Source organism: Petromyzon marinus, chromosome 73 (assembly GCF_048934315.1).
Source record: "Petromyzon marinus isolate PM22_M1 ecotype Great Lakes invasive population chromosome 73, UKy_Petmar_22M1.pri1.0, whole genome shotgun sequence".
Lineage (NCBI taxonomy): Eukaryota > Metazoa > Chordata > Hyperoartia > Petromyzontiformes > Petromyzontidae > Petromyzon > Petromyzon marinus.
In genome coordinates, this window is record NC_133739.1 from 9,485,814 (window position 1) to 9,505,976 (window position 20,163).

Sequence of the window (20,163 nt, forward strand, 5' to 3'; positions counted from 1 at the left end):
TGTCACACAGAAGGCTGACTGTCTCCTGCTGTGTGTGTGAGTGAGTGACAGGTTACCCCGTGTCTCACACACACACACACAGTGTCACACAGAAGTCTGACTAGCTCCTGCTGTGTGTGAGTGAGTGACAGGTTACCCCGTGTCTCACACACACACAGTGTCACACAGAAGGCTGACTAGCTCCTGCTGTGAGTGAGTGAGTGACAGGTTACCCCGTGTCTCACACACACACAGTGTCACACAGAAGGCTGTCTGTCTCCTGCTGTGTGTGTGTGAGTGACAGGTTACCCCGTGTCTCACACACACAGTGTCACACAGAAGGCTGACTGTCTCCTGCTGTGTGTGTGTGAGTGACAGGTTACCCCGTGTCTCACACACACACAGTGTCACACAGAAGGCTGACTGTCTCCCTGCTGTGTGTGAGTGAGTGACAGGTTACCCCGTGTCTCACACACACAGTGTCACACAGAAGGCTGACTAGCTCCTGCTGTGTGTGTGTGTGAGTGACAGGTTACCCCGTGTCTCACACACACACACAGCGTCACACAGAAGGCTGACTAGCTCCTGCTGTGTGTGTGTGAGTGACAGGTTACCCCGTGTCTCACACACACACAGTGTCACACAGAAGGCTGACTGTCTCCTGCTGTGTGTGAGTGACAGGTTACCCCGTGTCTCACACACACACAGTGTCACACAGAAGGCTGACTGTCTCCTGCTGTGTGTGAGTGAGTGAGATGTTACCCCGTGTCTCACACACACACACACACAGAAGTCAGACTGTCTCCTGCTGTGAGTGAGTGAGTGACAGGTTACCCCGTGTCACACACACAGCATCACACAGAAAGGCTGACTAGCTCCTGCTGTGTGTGAGTGAGTGACAGGTTACCCCGTGTCTCACACACACACAGTGTCACACAGAAGGCTGACTGTCTCCTGCTGTGTGTGAGTGAGTGACAGGTTACCCCGTGTCTCACACACACACACACAGTGTCACACAGAAGACTGACTAGCTCCTGCTGTGAGTGAGTGACAGGTTACCCCGTGTCACACACACACACACAGTGTCACACAGAAGTCTGACTGTCTCCTGCTGTGTGTGTGTGTGTGAGTGACAGGTTACCCCGTGTCTCACACACACACACAGTGTCACACAGAAGACTGACTAGCTCCTGCTGTGAGTGAGTGAGTGACAGGTTACCCCGTGTCTCACACACACACAGCATCAAGAAGGCTGACTAACACCTGCTGTGTGTGTGTGTGAGTGACAGGTTACCCCGTGTCTCACACACACACCGTGTCACACAGAAGTCAGACTGTCTCCTGCTGTGTGTGAGTGAGTGACAGGTTACCCCGTGTCTCACACACACACACAGCGTCACACAGAAGGCTGACTGTCTCCTGCTGTGTGTGTGTGAGTGAGTGACAGGTTACCCCGTGTCTCACACACACACAGTGTCACACATAAGGCTGACTGTCTCCTGCTGTGTGTGAGTGAGTGACAGGTTACCCCGTGTCTCACACACACACAGTGTCACACAGAAGGCTGACTGTCTCCTGCTGTGTGTGAGTGAGTGAGTGACAGGTTACCCCGTGTCTCACACACACACACAGCGTCACACAGAAGGCTGACCGTCTCCTGCTGTGTGTGTGTGAGTGACAGGTTACCCCGTGTCACACACACACACAGTGTCACACAGAATGCTGACTGCCTCCTGCTGTGTGTGAGTGAGTGACAGGTTACCCCGTGTCTCACACACACACACAGCGTCACACAGAAGGCTGACTAGCTCCTGCTGTGAGTGTGTGAGTGACAGGTTACCCCGTGTCTCACACACACACACACAGCGTCACACAGAAGGCTGACTAGCTCCTGCTGTGTGTGAGTGAGTGAGTGACAGGTTACCCCGTGTCTCACACACACACACAGCGTCACACAGAAGGCTGACTAGCTCCTGCTGTGTGTGAGTGAGTGACAGGTTACCCCGTGTCTCACACACACACACAGCGTCACACAGAAGGCTGACTGTCTCCTGCTGTGTGTGAGTGAGTGAGTGACAGGTTACCCCGTGTCTCACACACACACAGTGTCACACAGAAGGCTGTCTGTCTCCTGCTGTGAGTGTGTGAGTGACAGGTTACCCCGTGTCTCACACACACACAGCGTCACACAGAAGGCTGACCAGCTCCTGCTGTGTGTGTGTGAGTGACAGGTTACCCCGTGTCTCACACACACACACAGTGTCACACAGAAGGCTGACTGTCTCCTGCTGTGTGTGTGTGAGTGACAGGTTACCCCGTGTCTCACACACACACACAGCGTCACACAGAAGGCTGACTGTCTCCTGCTGTGTGTGAGTGAGTGACAGGTTACCCCGTGTCTCACACACACACAGTGTCACACAGAAGGCTGACTAGCTCCTGCTGTGTGTGAGTGTGTGAGTGACAGGTTACCCCGTGTCTCACACACACACACAGCGTCACACAGAAGGCTGACTGTCTCCTGCTGTGTGTGAGTGAGTGACAGGTTACCCCGTGTCTCACACACACACACAGTGTCACACAGAAGGCTGACTGTCTCCTGCTGTGTGTGAGTGAGTGACAGGTTACCCCGTGTCTCACACACACACAGTGTCACACAGAAGGCTGACTAGCTCCTGCTGTGTGTGAGTGAGTGACAGGTTACCCGTGTCTCACACACACACAGTGTCACACAGAAGTCTGACTATCTCCTGCTGTGTGTGTGTGTGTGAGTGACAGGTTACCCCGTGTCTCACACACACACAGTGTCACACAGAAGGCTGACTAGCTCCTGCTGTGTGTGTGTGAGTGACAGGTTACCCCGTGTCTCACACACACAGTCTCACACAGAAGGCTGACTAGCTCCTGCTGTGTGTGTGAGTGAGTGACAGGTTACCCCGTGTCTCACACACACACAGTGTCACACAGAAGGCTGACTGTCTCCTGCTGTGTGTGTGAGTGAGTGACAGGTTACCCCGTGTCACACACACACACAGTGTCACACAGAAGGCTGACTGTCACCTGCTGTGTGTGAGTGACAGGTTACCCCGTGTCTCACACACACAGTGTCACACAGAAGGCTGACTGTCTCCTGCTGTGTGTGTGAGTGAGTGACAGGTTACCCCGTGTCTCACACACACACAGTGTCACAAAGAAGGCTGACTAGCTCCTGCTGTGTGTGTGTGAGTGAGTGACAGGTTACCCCGTGTCTCACACACACAGTGTCACACAGAAGGCTGACTAGCTCCTGCTGTGAGTGAGTGAGTGACAGGTTACCCCGTGTCTCACACACACACACAGTGTCACACAGAAGGCTGACTAGCTCCTGCTGTGAGTGAGTGAGTGACAGGTTACCCCGTGTCTCACACACACACAGTGTCACACAGAAGGCTGTCTGTCTCCTGTGTGTGTGTGAGTGACAGGTTACCCCGTGTCTCACACACACAGTGTCACACAGAAGGCTGACTGTCTCCTGCTGTGTGTGTGTGAGTGACAGGTTACCCCGTGTCTCACACACACACAGTGTCACACAGAAGGCTGACTGTCTCCCTGCTGTGTGTGAGTGAGTGACAGGTTACCCCGTGTCTCACACACACACAGTGTCACACAGAAGGCTGACTAGCTCCTGCTGTGTGTGTGAGTGACAGGTTACCCCGTGTCTCACACACACACAGCGTCACACAGAAGGCTGACTGTCTCCTGCTGTGTGTGTGTGAGTGACAGGTTACCCCGTGTCTCACACACACACACAGCGTCACACAGAAGGCTGACTGTCTCCTGCTGTGTGTGTGTGAGTGACAGGTTACCCCGTGTCTCACACACACACAGTGTCACACAGAAGGCTGACTAGCTCCTGCTGTGTGTGAGTGAGTGACAGGTTACCCCGTGTCTCACACACACACATAGTGTCACACAGAAGGCTGACTGTCTCCTGCTGTGTGTGTGTGAGTGACAGGTTACCCCGTGTCTCACACACACACACAGCGTCACACAGAAGGCTGACTGTCTCCTGCTGTGTGTGTGTGAGTGACAGGTTACCCCGTGTCTCACACACACACAGTGTCCCACAGAAGGCTGACTGTCTCCTGCTGTGAGTGAGTGACAGGTTACCCCGTGTCTCACACTCACACAGTGTCACACAGAAGTCTGACTGTCTCCTGCTGTGAGTGTGTGAGTGAGTGACAGGTTACCCCGTGTCTCACACACACACACAGTGTCACACAGAAGGCTGACTAGCTCCTGCTGTGTGTGAGTGAGTGACAGGTTACCCCGTGTCTCACACACACACACAGTGTCACACAGAAGGCTGACTAGCTCCTGCTGTGAGTGTGTGAGTGAGTGACAGGTTACCCCGTGTCTCACACACACACACAACGTCACACAGAAGGCTGACTGTCTCCTGCTGTGTGTGTGTGAGTGACAGGTTACCCCGTGTCTCACACACACACAGCGTCACACAGAAGGCTGACTAGCTCCTGCTGTGTGTGTGTGAGTGACAGGTTACCCCGTGTCTCACACACACACACAACGTCACACAGAAGTCTGACTGTCTCCTGCTGTGTGTGTGTGAGTGACAGGTTACCCCGTGTCTCTCACACACACAGTGTCACACAGAAGGCTGACTGTCTCCTGCTGTGTGTGAGTGAGTGACAGGTTACCCCGTGTCTCACACACACAGTGTCACACAGAAGGCTGACCAGCTCCTGCTGTGTGTGTGTGAGTGACAGGTTACCCCGTGTCTCACACACACACACAGTGTCACACAGAAGGCTGACTGTCTCCTGCTGTGTGTGTGTGAGTGACAGGTTACCCCGTGTCTCACACACACACAGTGTCACACAGAAGGCTGACTAGCTCCTGCTGTGTGTGAGTGAGTGACAGGTTACCCCGTGTCTCACACACACACACAGTGTCACACAGAAGTCTGACTAGCTCCTGCTGTGTGTGAGTGAGTGACAGGTTACCCCGTATCTCACACACACACACAGTGTCACACAGAAGGCTGACTAGCTCCTGCTGTGTGTGAGTGAGTGACAGGTTACCCCGTGTCTCACACACACACACAGTGTCACACAGAAGGCTGACTGTCACCTGCTGTGTGTGAGTGACAGGTTACCCCGTGTCTCACACACACACAGCATCACACAGAAGGCTGTCTGTCTCCTGCTGTGTGTGAGTGAGTGACAGGTTACCCCGTGTCACACACACACACAGTGTCACACAGAAGGCTGACTAGCTCCTGCTGTGTGTGAGTGACAGGTTACCCCGTGTCTCACACACACACACAGAAGGCTGACTGTCACCTGCTGTGTGTGAGTGTGTGAGTGACAGGTTACCCCGTGTCTCACACACACACACAGCGTCACACAGAAGGCTGACTGTCTCCTGCTGTGTGTGTGTGAGTGAGTGACAGGTTACCCCGTGTCTCACACACACACAGCGTCACACAGAAGGCTGACTGTCTCCTGCTGTGTGTGTGTGAGTGACAGGTTACCCCGTGTCTCACACACACACAGTGTCACACAGAAGGCTGACTAGCTCCTGCTGTGTGTGAGTGAGTGAGTGACAGGTTACCCCGTGTCTCACACACACACACAGTGTCACACAGAAGGCTGACTAGCTCCTGCTGTGAGTGAGTGACAGGTTACCCCGTCACACACACACACACAGTGTCACACAGAAGGCTGACTGTCTCCTGCTGTGAGTGAGTGACAGGTTACCCCGTGTCTCACACACACACAGTGTCACACAGAAGGCTGACTGTCTCCTGCTGTGTGTGAGTGTGTGAGTGACAGGTTACCCCGTGTCTCACACACACACAGCGTCACACAGAAGGCTGACTAGCTCCTGCTGTGTGTGTGTGAGTGACAGGTTACCCCGTGTCTCACACACATACAGTGTCACACAGAAGGCTGTCTCCTGCTGTATGTGAGTGAGAGGTTACCCCAACGTTACCCCTACGCTACCACTACGTTACCCCGTGTGTCTCACACACACAGCGTCACATAGAAGGCAGTCTCCTGCTGTGTGTGAGTGAGAGGTTACCCCAACGTTACCCCTACGTTACCCCTACGTTACCCCTACGTTACCCCGTGTGTCACACACACACAGAGTGACTCACAGAAGGCTGACTGTCTCCTGCTGTGTGTGTGTGAGAGGTTACCCCGTGTCTCACACACACACAGCGTCACACAGAAGGCTGTCTCCTGCTGTGTGTGAGTGAGAGGTTACCCCAACGTTACCCCTACGTTACCCCGTGTCTCACACACACACAGAGCGACTCACAGAAGTCTGACTGTCTCCTGCTGTGAGTGAGATGTTACCCCGTGTCTCACACACACACAGCGTCACACAGAAGGCTGTCTCCTGCTGTGTGTGTGAGTGAGAGGTTACCCCTACGTTACCCCTACGTTACCCCGTGTGTCACACACACACAGAGCGACTCACAGAAGGCTGACTGTCTCCTGCTGTGAGTGAGTGAGGTGTTACCCCGTGTCTCACACACACAGCATCACACAGAAGGCTGTCTCCTGCTGTGTGTGAGTGAGAGGTTACCCCAACGTTACCCCTACGTTACCCCGTGTCTCACACACACACAGAGCGACTCACAGAAGGCTGACTGTCTCCTGCTGTGAGTGAGTGAGGTGTTACCCCGTGTCTCACACACACAGCATCACACAGAAGGCTGTCTCCTGCTGTGTGTGAGTGAGAGGTTACCCCAACGTTACCCCTACGTTACCCCGTGTCTCACACACACACACAGAGCGACTCACAGAAGGCTGACTGTCTCCTGCTGTGTGTGAGTGAGGTGTTACCCCGTGTCTCACACACACACAGCGTCACACAGAAGGCTGTCTCCTGCTGTGTGTGAGTGAGAGGTTACCCCAACGTTACCCCTACGTTACCCCGTGTGTCACACACACACAGAGCGACTCACAGAAGGCTGACTGTCTCCTGCTGTGAGTGAGTGAGGTGTTACCCCGTGTCTCCCACACACACAGCGTCACACAGAAGGCTGTCTCCTGCTGTGTGTGTGAGTGAGAGGTTACCCCAACGTTACCCCTACGTTACCCCTACGTTACCCCGTGTGTCACACACACACAGAGCGACTCACAGAAGGCTGACTGTCTCCTGCTGTGTGTGAGTGAGGTGTTACCCCGTGTCTCACACACACACAGCGTCACATAGAAGGCTGTCTCCTGCTGTGTGTGAGTGAGAGATTTCCCCAACGTTACCCCTACGTTACCCCTACGTTACCCCTACGTTACCCCGTGTCTCACACACACACAGAGCGACTCACAGAAGGCTGACTGTCTCCTGCTGTGAGTGAGTGAGGTGTTACCCCGTGTCTCACACACACACAGCGTCACACAGAAGGCTGTCTCCTGCTGTGTGTGAGTGAGAGGTTACCCCAACGTTACCCCTACGTTACCCCGTGTGTCACACACACACAGAGCGACTCACAGAAGGCTGACTGTCTCCTGCTGTGTGTGAGTGAGGTGTTACCCCGTGTCTCACACACACACACAGCGTCACATAGAAGGCTGTCTCCTGCTGTGTGTGTGTGAGATGTTACCCCAACGTTACCCCTACGTTACCCCGTGTCTCACACACACACAGAGCGACTCACAGAAGGCTGACTGTCTCCTGCTGTGTGTGAGTGAGGTGTTACCCCGTGACTCACACACACACACAGCGTCACATAGAAGGCTGTCTCCTGCTGTGTGTGAGTGAGAGGTTACCCCAACGTTACCCCAACGTTACCCCTACGTTACCCCGTGTGTCACACACACACACAGAGCGACTCACAGAAGGCTGACTGTCTCCTGCTGTGTGTGAGTGAGGTGTTACCCCGTGACTCACACACACACACAGCGTCACACAGAAGGCTGTCTCCTGCTGTGTGTGTGTGAGATGTTACCCCAACGTTACCCCTACGTTACCCCGTGTCTCACACACACACAGAGCGACTCACAGAAGGCTGACTGTCTCCTGCTGTGTGTGAGTGAGGTGTTACCCCGTGACTCACACACACACACAGCGTCACACAGAAGGCTGTCTCCTGCTGTGTGTGTGTGAGATGTTACCCCAACGTTACCCCTACGTTACCCCGTGTGTCACACACACACAGAGCGACTCAGAAGGCTGACTGTCTCCTGCTGTGAGTGAGGTGTTACCCCGTGTCTCACACACACACACACAGCGTCACACAGAAGGCTGTCTCCTGCTGTGTGTGAGTGAGAGGTTACCCCAACGTTACCCCAACGTTACCCCTACGTTACCCCGTGTCTCACACACACACACAGAGCGACTCACAGAAGGCTGACGAGTATCTGCGAGCCATCAGGGAGCAAGGCTCACTGGAGGTGGCCGTGGATGAGTGCATCGCCGCCGCCTGCAACCACGGGCAGGCTCGGACGCAGAAGATGCTGCTGAGGGTGAGTCACAGGCAGACTCACACACAGTGTGAGTCACAGGCAGACTCACACACAGTGTGAGTCACAGGCAGACTCACACACAGTGTGAGTCACAGGCAGACTCACACACACAGTGAGTCACAGACTCACACACAGGGTGAGTCACAGTCAGACTCACACACAGGGTGAGTCACGGGCAGGCTCGGACGCAGAAGATGCTGCTGAGGGTGAGTCACAGTCAGACTCACACACAGTGTGAGTCACACACTGTGTGAGTCACATTCTCACACACAGAGTGAGTCACACACAGTGTGAGTCACACACAGGGTGAGTCACACGCAGGGTGAGTCACACACAGGGTGAGTCACAGGCAGACTCACACACAGGGTGAGTCACACACAGGGTGAGTCACAGGCAGACTCACACACAGGGTGAGTCACAGGCAGACTCACACACAGTGTGAGTCACAGGCACAGTGAGTCACAGTCAGACTCACACACAGTGTGAGTCACAGGCAGACTCACACACAGGGTGAGTCACAGGCACAGTGAGTCACAGTCAGACTCACACACAGAGTGAGTCACACGCAGGGTGAGTCACGGGCAGGCTCGGACGCAGAAGATGCTGCTGAGGGTGAGTCACAGGCAGACTCACACACAGGGTGAGTCACACACAGGGTGAGTCACACGCAGGGTGAGTCACACGCAGGGTGAGTCACACGCAGGGTGAGTCACAGGCAGACTCACACACAGTGTGAGTCACAGGCAGACTCACACACAGTGTGAGTCACACGCAGGGTGAGTCACAGGCAGGCTCGGACGCAGAAGATGCTGCTGAGGGTGAGTCACAGGCAGACTCACACACAGTGTGAGTCACAGGCAGACTCACACACAGTGTGAGTCACACGCAGACTCACACACAGGGTGAGTCACACACAGGGTGAGTCACAGGCAGACTCACACACACAGTGAGTCACAGACTCACACACAGGGTGAGTCACAGGCAGACTCACACATAGTGTGAGTCACACGCAGACTCACACACAGTGTGAGTCACACGCAGACTCACACACAGGGTGAGTCACACACAGTGTGAGTCACACGCAGACTCACACACAGGGTGAGTCACACACAGGGTGAGTCACAGACTCACACACAGGGTGAGTCACACACAGTGTGAGTCACAGGCAGACTCACACACAGGGTGAGTCACACGCAGGGTGAGTCACAGACACAGTGAGTCACAGTCAGACTCACACACAGGGTGAGTCACACACTGTGTGTGAGTCACAGTCAGACTCACACACAGGGTGAGTCACACACTGTGTGAGTCACAGTCAGACTCACACACAGGGTGAGTCACACACTGTGTGAGTCACAGTCTCACACACAGAGTGAGTCACACACTGTGTGAGTCACGGGGAGACTCGCACGCAGAAGATGCTGCTGAGGGTGAGTCACACGCAGGGTGACTCACACAGTGTGTGAGTCACAGACTCACACACTGTGTGAGTCACAGACTCACACAGTGTGTGAGTCACAGACTCACACACTGTGTGAGTCACAGACTCACACACAGGGTGAGTCACACGCAGGGTGAGTCACAGTCAGACTCACACACAGAGTGAGTCACACGCAGGGTGAGTCACAGACTCGCACACAGAGTGAGTCACAGTCAGACTCACACACAGTGTGAGTCACAGTCAGACTCACACACTGTGTGAGTCACAGGCACAGTGAGTCACAGTCAGACTCACACACAGTGTGAGTCACACGCAGTGTGAGTCACAGGCAGACTCACACACAGTGTGAGTCACAGGCAGACTCACACACAGTGTGAGTCACAGGCAGACTCACACACACAGTGAGTCACAGACTCACACACAGGGTGAGTCACACGCAGGGTGAGTCACAGGCAGACTCACACACAGTGTGAGTCACAGGCAGACTCACACACAGTGTGAGTCACAGGCAGACTCACACACACAGTGAGTCACAGACTCACACACAGGGTGAGTCACACGCAGGGTGAGTCACAGACTCACACACAGTGTGAGTCACAGGCAGACTCACACACAGTGTGAGTCACAGGCAGACTCACACACACAGTGAGTCACAGACTCACACACAGGGTGAGTCACACGCAGGGTGAGTCACGGGCAGACTCACACACAGTGTGAGTCACAGGCAGACTCACACACAGTGTGAGTCACAGGCAGACTCACACACAGAGTGAGTCACAGGCAGACTCACACACACACAGTGAGTCACAGTCAGACTCACACACAGAGTGAGTCACTGTCAGACTCACACACACAGGGTGAGTCACAGACTCACACACAGGGTGAGTCACACGCAGGGTGAGTCACGGGGAGACTCACACACACATTGAGTCACAGTCAGACTCTCACACACACAGAGTAAGTCACAGTCAGACTCACACACACATTGAGTCACAGTCAGACTCACACACAGTGAGTCACAGTCAGACTCACACACAGTGAGTCACAGTCAGACATACACAGAGTGAGTCACAGTCAGACTCACACACAGAGTGAGTCACAGTCAGACTCACACACACACAGAGTGAGTCACAGTCAGACTAACACACACAGTGAGTCACAGGCAGGGTGAGTCACAGGCAGACTCACACGCAGGGTGATTCACACGCAGGGTGAGTCACAGGCAGGGTGAGTCACAGACTCACACACAGGGTGAGTCACACGCAGGGTGAGTCACAGACTCACACACTGTGTGAGTCACAGGCAGACTAACACACACAGTGAGTCACAGACTCACACACAGGGTGAGTCACACGCAGGGTGAGTCACAGACTCACACACAGGGTGAGTCACAGACTCACACACAGGGTGAGTCACACACAGTGTGAGTCACAGGCAGACTAACACACAGTGTGAGTCACAGGCAGACTAACACACACAGTGAGTCACAGACTCACACACAGGGTGAGTCACACACAGTGTGAGTCACAGGCAGACTAACACACAGTGTGAGTCACAGGCAGACGAACACACACAGTGAGTCACAGACTCACACACAGGGTGAGTCACACGCAGGGTGAGTCACAGTCAGATTCACACACACAGTCACAGTCAGACTCACACACACAGTGAGTCACAGTCAGACTCACACACAGAGTGAGTCACAGTCAGACTCACACACACAGAGTGAGTCACAGTCAGACTCACACACACATTGAGTCACAGTCAGACTCTCACACACACAGAGTAAGTCACAGTCAGACTCACACACACATTGAGTCACAGTCAGACTCACACACAGTGAGTCACAGTCAGACTCACACACAGTGAGTCACAGTCAGACATACACAGAGTGAGTCACAGTCAGACTCACACACAGAGTGAGTCACAGTCAGACTCACACACACACAGAGTGAGTCACAGTCAGACTCACACACAGAGTGAGTCACAGTCAGACACACACAGTGAGTCACAGTCAGACTCACACACACAGTGAGTCACAGTCAGACTCACACACACAGAGTGAGTCACAGTCAGACACACACACAGTGAGTCACAGTCAGACTCACACACACAGAGTGAGTCACAGTCAGACACACACACAGTGAGTCACAGTCAGACACACACACAGTGAGTCACAGTCAGACACACACACACAGTGAGTCACAGTCAGACTCACACACACAGTGAGTCACAGTCAGACTCACACACACAGAGTGAGTCACAGTCAGACACACACACAGTGAGTCACAGTCAGACACACACACACAGTGAGTCACAGTCAGACACACACACAGTGAGTCACAGTCAGACACACACAGAGTGAGTCACAGTCAGACTAACACAGTTTGAGTCACAGTCACACACTGTGTGAGTCACAGGCAGGGTGAGTCACAGTCAGACTCACAGTGTGAGTCACAGGCACAGTGAGTCACAGTCAGACTCACACACTGTGTGTGACTCACAGGCAGACTCACACGCAGAAGATGCTGCTGAGGGTGAGTCACACACAGGGTGAGTCACAGGCAGACTAACACACAGTGTGAGTCTCAGGCAGACTCACACACACAGTGAGTCACAGACTCACACACAGGGTGAGTCACACACAGGGTGAGTCACAGGCAGTGTGAGTCACAGTCAGACTCACACACAGGGTGAGTCACAGGCAGACTCGCACGCAGAAGATGCTGCTAAGGGTGAGTCACAGGCAGTGTGAGTCACAGTCACACACTGTGTGAGTCACAGACTGTGTGAGTCAGACTCACACACAGAGTGAGTCACAGACTCACACACAGGGTGATTCACACTGTGTGTGAGTCACAGGCAGACTCACGCAGAAGATGCTGCTGAGGGTGAGTCACACACAGTGTGAGTCACAGTCAGACTCACACACAGTGTGAGTCTCAGGCAGACTAACACACACAGTGAGTCACACACTCACACACAGTGTGAGTCTCAGGCAGACTCAGGGTAACAGGGGGAGGGGCCATTGGGGGAGGGGCCATGGGGGGGGGGGAGGGGCCATGGGGGGGGAGGGGCCATGGGGGGGGGGAGGGGCCATGGGGGGGGAGGGGCCATGAGGGGGGAGGGGCCATGGGGGGAGGGAGGTGCCACGGTGGTGTGGGAGGGCCCACGGCGGTGTGGGAGGGGCCACGGCGGTGTGGGAGGTGTCACGGTGGTGTGGGAGGTGTCACGGTGGTGTGGGAGGTGTCACGGTGGTGTGGGAGGGGCCACGGTGGTGTGGGAGGGGCCACGGTGGTGTGGGAGGGGCCACGGCGGTGTGGGAGGTGTCACGGTGGTGTGGGAGGTGTCACGGTGGTGTGGGAGGGCCCACGGTGGTGTGGGAGGGGCCACGGTGGTGTGGGAGGGCCCACGGTGGTGTGGGAGGGGCCACGGTGGTGTGGGAGGGGCCACGGTGGTGTGGGAGGGGCCACGGTGGTGTGGGAGGGGCCACGGTGGTGTGGGAGGGCCCACGGTGGTGTGGGAGGGGCCACGGTGGTGTGGGAGGGGCCACGGTGGTGTGGGAGGGGCCACGGTGGTGTGGGAGGGGCCACGGTGGTGTGGGAGGGGCCACTTTGTCCACGTGGTGACGTCGCTCCTCTCCCTGTCCCACCCCCCTTGTCCCACCCCCCTTGTCCCACCCCCCTTGTCCCACCCCCCCTTGTCCCACCCCCCACTTGTCCCACCACCCCCCCTTGTCCCACCCCCCCTTGTCCCACCCCCCCCCTTGTCCCACCCCACCTTGTCCCACCCCCACCTTGTCCCACCCCCCCCCTTGTCCCACCCCCCACCTTGTCCCACCCCCCACCTTGTCCCACCCCCCCCCCTGCCCCCTTGTCCCACCCCCCCCCCTGCCCCCTTGTCCCACCCCCCCCCCTGCCCCCTTGTCCCACCCCCCCCCTGCCCCCTTGTCCCACCCCCCAGGCGGCTGCGTTTGGCAAGTGCTTCGTGTCGGCTGGGTGTGCCGGCCGCTCGCCCAGGGGCCAGCGGCCGGCCTTCGTAGAGGCCTGCCGCCACCTGAGACTGCTCAACGCCGTGCGGGACCCAGCCGTGGCCATGCCGCTGACTTACACGCAGCACCCTGTCATACACGCAGCATACACACAGCATACACACAGCACCCTGTCATACACGCAGCACCCTCTCATACACGCAGCATACTGTCATACACGCAGCATACACACAGCATACACGCAGCATACACGCAGCATACACGCAGCACCCTCTCATACACGCAGCATACACACAGCATACACACAGCATACACGCAGCATACACGCAGCACCCTCTCATACACGCAGCATACACGCAGCATACACGCAGCATACACGCAGCATACACACAGCATACACGCAGCATACACGCAGCATACACACAGCATACACGCAGCATACACGCAGCACCCTGTCATACACGCAGCACCCTCTCATACACGCAGCATACACGCAGCATACACACAGCATACACCCAGCACCCTGTCATACACGCAGCATACACGCAGCATACACACAGCATACACACAGCACCCTGTCATACACGCAGCATACACGCAGCATACACACAGCATACACACAGCACCCTGTCATACACGCAGCATACACGCAGCATACACACAGCACCCTGTCATACACGCAGCACCCTCTCATACACGCAGCATACACGCAGCATACACACAGCATACACACAGCATACACGCAGCACCCTCTCATACACGCAGCACACTGTCATACACGCAGCACACTGTCATACACGCAGCACCCTCTCATACACGCAGCATACACGCAGCACCCTGTCATACACGCAGCACCCTCTCATACACGCAGCACCCTCTCATACACGCAGCACCCTCTCATACACGCAGCATACACACAGTATACACACAGTATACACACAGCATACACACAGCACCCTGTCATACACGCAGCACCCTCTCATACACGCAGCACCCTCTCATACACGCAGCACCCTCTCATACACGCAGCACCCTCTCATACACGCAGCATACACACAGTATACACACAGTATACACACAGCATACACACAGCACCCTGTCATACACGCAGCACCCTCTCATACACGCAGCACCCTCTCATACACGCAGCACCCTCTCATACACGCAGCACCCTCTCATACACGCAGCACCCTCTCATACACGCAGCACCCTCTCATACACGCAGCACCCTCTCATACACGCAGCATACACACAGTATACACGCAGCATACACGCAGCACCCTCTCATACACGCAGCATACACGCAGCATACACACAGCATACACACAGCACCCTCTCATACACGCAGCATACACGCAGCATACACACAGCATACACGCAGCATACACACAGTATACACACAGCATACACACAGTATAAACACAGCATACACGCAGCATACACGCAGCATACACGCAGCATACACACAGCATACACACAGCATACACACAGCATACACACAGCACCCTGTCATACACACAGCATACTGTCATACAGGCAGCATACACACAGCATACACGCAGCACCCTGTCATACACGCAGCATACACGCAGCATACACGCAGCATACACGCAGTATACACACAGCATACACACAGCATACACACAGCACCCTGTCATACACGCAGCATACACGCAGCATACACACAGCATACACGCAGTATACACACAGCATACACACAGCACCCTGTCATACACGCAGCATACTGTCATACACACAGCATACACACAGCATACACACAGTATACACGCAGCATACACACAGCATACACACAGCATACACGCAGCATACACGCAGCATACACGCAGCATACACACAGTATACACACAGCACCCTGTCATACACGCAGCATACACGCAGCATACACACAGTATACACACAGCATACACACAGCAGCCTGTCATACACGCAGCATACACACAGCATACACGCAGCATACACACAGCATACACACAGCACCCTGTCATACACGCAGCATACACACAGCATACACACAGCATACACACAGCATCCTGTCATACACGCAGCATACACGCAGCATACACGCAGCATACACACAGCATACACACAGCACCCTGTCATACACGCAGCATACACACAGCATACACACAGCATACACACAGCATCCTGTCATACACACAGCATACACACAGCATACACACAGCATCCTGTCATACACGCAGCACCCTGTCATACACGCAGCATACACGCAGCATACACACAGCACCCTGTCATACACGCAGCATACACGCAGCATACACACAGCACCCTGTCATACACACAGCATACACACAGCATACACACAGCACCCTGTCATACACGCAGCATACACGCAGCATACACGCAGCATACACACAGCATACATACAGCATACATACAGCACCCTGTCATACACGCAGCATACACCCAGCATACACACAGCACCCTGTCATACACGCAGCATACACGCAGCATACACACAGCACCCTGTCATACACGCAGCATATACGCAGCATACACACAGCATCCTGTCATACAGGCAGCATACACACAGCATACACGCAGCATACACGCAGCATACACGCAGCATACACGCAGCATACACACAGCATACACGCAGCATACACGCAGCATACACGCAGCATACACACAGCATACACACAGCATACACGCAGCATACACGCAGCATACACGCAGCATACACGCAGCATACACACAGCATACACACAGCACCCTGTCATACACGCAGCATACACGCAGCATACACACAGCATACACACAGCATACACGCAGCATACACACAGCACCCTGTCATACACGCAGCATACACGCAGCATACACACAGCATACACACAGCATACACACAGCACCCTGTCATACACGCAGCATACACACAGCATACACACAGCATACACACAGCATCCTGTCATACACACAGCATACACACAGTATACACACAGCATACACACAGCATCCTGTCATACACGCAGCATACACACAGCATACACACAGCATCCTGTCATACACACAGCATACACACAGTATACACACAGCACCCTGTCATACACACAGCATACACACAGCACCCTGTCATACACACAGCACCCTGTCATACACGCAGCATACACACAGCATACACACAGCATACACACAGCATCCTGTCATACACACAGCATACACACAGCACCCTGTCATACACGCAGCATACACCCAGCATACACGCAGCATACACACACTATACACACAGCATACACACAGCACCCTCTCATACACGCAGCATACACGCAGCATACACACAGCATACACACAGCATCCTGTCATACACACAGCATACACACAGCATACACACAGCATCCTGTCATACACACAGCATACACACAGCATACACACAGCATACACACAGCACCCTGTCATACACGCAGCATACACACAGCATACACACAGTATACACACAGCATCCTGTCATACACACAGCATACACACAGCACCCTGTCATACACACAGCATACACGCAGCATACACACAGCATACACACAGCATACACACAACATACACACAGCATACACACAGCATACACACAGCACCCTGTCATACACGCAGCATACACGCAGCATACACACAGCATACACACAGCATACACACAGCATCGTGTCATACACACAGCATACACACAGTATACACACAGCATACACACAGCATACACACAGCACCCTGTCATACACGCAGCATACACGCAGCATACACACAGCATACACACAGCATCCTGTCATACACGCAGCATACACGCAGCATACACACAGCATACACACAGCATACACGCAGCATACACACAGCATACACGCAGCATCCTGTCATACACGCAGCATACACACAGCATACACACAGCACCCTGTCATACACACAGTATACACACAGCATACACACAGCATACACACAGCATACACACAGCACCCTGTCATACACGCAGCATACACGCAGCATACACACAGCATACACACAGCATACACGCAGCATACACACAGCATACACACAGCATCCTGTCTTACACACAGCATACACACACCATACACACAGCATACACACAGCATACACGCAGCATACACACAGCATCCTGTCATACACACAGCATACACACAGCATACACGCAGCATACACGCAGCATACACGCAGCATACACAGCATACACACAGTATCGTGTCATACACGCAGCATACACACAGCATACACACAGCATCCTGTCATACACACAGCATACACACAGCATACACACAGCACCCTGTCATACACGCAGCATACACGCAGCATACACACAGCATACACACAGCATCCTGTCATACACACAGCATACACACAGCATACACACAGCATCCTGTCATACACACAGCATACACACAGCATACACACAGCATACACACAGCACCCTGTCATACACGCAGCATACACACAGTATACACACAGCATACACAGCATACACACAGCATACACACAGCATCGTGTCTTACACACAGCATACACACAGCACCCTGTCTTACACACAGTATACACACAGCACCCTGTCATACACACAGCACCCTGTCATACACACAGCATACACGCAGCATACACACAGCATATGCACAGCATACACACAACATACACACAGCATACACACAGCATACACACAGCACCCTGTCATACACGCAGCATACACGCAGCATACACACAGCATACACACAGCATACACACAGCATCGTGTCATACACACAGCATACACACAGCATACACACAGCATACACACAGCATACACGCAGCATACACGCAGCATACACGCAGCATACACACAGCATACACAGCATACACACAGCATCGTGTCATACACGCAGCATACACACAGCATACACACAGCATACACACAGCACCCTGTCATACACGCAGCATACACGCAGCATACACACAGCATACACACAGCACCCTGTCATACACACAGTATACACACAGCATACACACAGCATACACACAGCATACACACAGCACCCTGTCATACACGCAGCATACACGCAGCATACACACAGCATACACACAGCATACACGCAGCATACACACAGCATACACACAGCATCCTGTCATACACGCAGCATACACACAGCATACACACAGCATACACACAGCACCCTGTCATACACACAGTATACACACAGCATACACACAGCATACACACAGCACCCTGTCATACACGCAGCATACACGCAGCATACACACAGCATACACACAGCATACACACAGCATACACGCAGCATACACACAGCATACACACAGCATCCTGTCTTACACACAGCATACACACACCATACACACAGCATACACACAGCATACACGCAGCATACACACAGCATCCTGTCATACACACAGCATACACGCAGCATACACGCAGCATACACGCAGCATACACGCAGCATACACAGCATACACACAGCATCGTGTCATACACGCAGCATACACACAGCATACACACAGCATACACACAGCATCCTGTCATACACACAGCATACACACAGCATACACACAGCATACACACAGCACCCTGTCATACACGCAGCATACACGCAGCATACACACAGCATACACACAGCATACACACAGCATACACACAGCACCCTGTCATACACACAGTATACACACAGCATACACACAGCATACACACAGCACCCTGTCATACACGCAGCATACACACAGCATACACACAGCATACACGCAGCATACACGCAGCATACACACAGCATACACACAGCATCCTGTCTTACACACAGCATACACACAGCATACACACAGCATACACACAGCATCCTGTCATACACACAGCATACACGCAGCATACACACAGCATCCTGTCATACACACAGCATACACACAGCATACACACAGCATACACACAGCATCCTCTCATACACGCAGCATATACACAGCATACACACAGCATCCTGTCATACACGCAGCATACACACAGCATACACACAGCATACACACAGCATCCTGTCATACACACAGCATCCTGTCATACACACAGCATCCTGTCATACACGCAGCATACACACAGCATACACGCAGCATACACGCAGCATACACACAGCATACACACAGCATACACACAGCATACACGCAGCATACACGCAGCATACACACAGTATACACACAGCATACACACAGCATACACACAGCATCCTGTCATACACACAGCATCCTGTCATACACACAGCATCCTGTCATACACGCAGCATACA

The 20,163-nt window shown here is 53.8% G+C and overlaps 1 protein-coding gene across 2 annotated transcripts in view; it reads left to right on the forward strand.

The window, feature by feature from the left end:
* LOC142906988 (vacuolar protein sorting-associated protein 16 homolog) overlaps nt 1-20,163 on the forward strand; it is an 82,967-nt gene that overhangs the window by 28,922 nt on the left and 33,882 nt on the right. For both annotated transcript variants that reach the window (XM_076055885.1, XM_076055884.1), the window contains exons 6-7: nt 8,325-8,456; nt 13,861-14,012. In XM_076055885.1, coding sequence (XP_075912000.1) covers nt 8,325-8,456; nt 13,861-14,012 — 284 coding nt within the window. The remainder of the gene's footprint in view (nt 1-8,324; nt 8,457-13,860; nt 14,013-20,163) is intronic.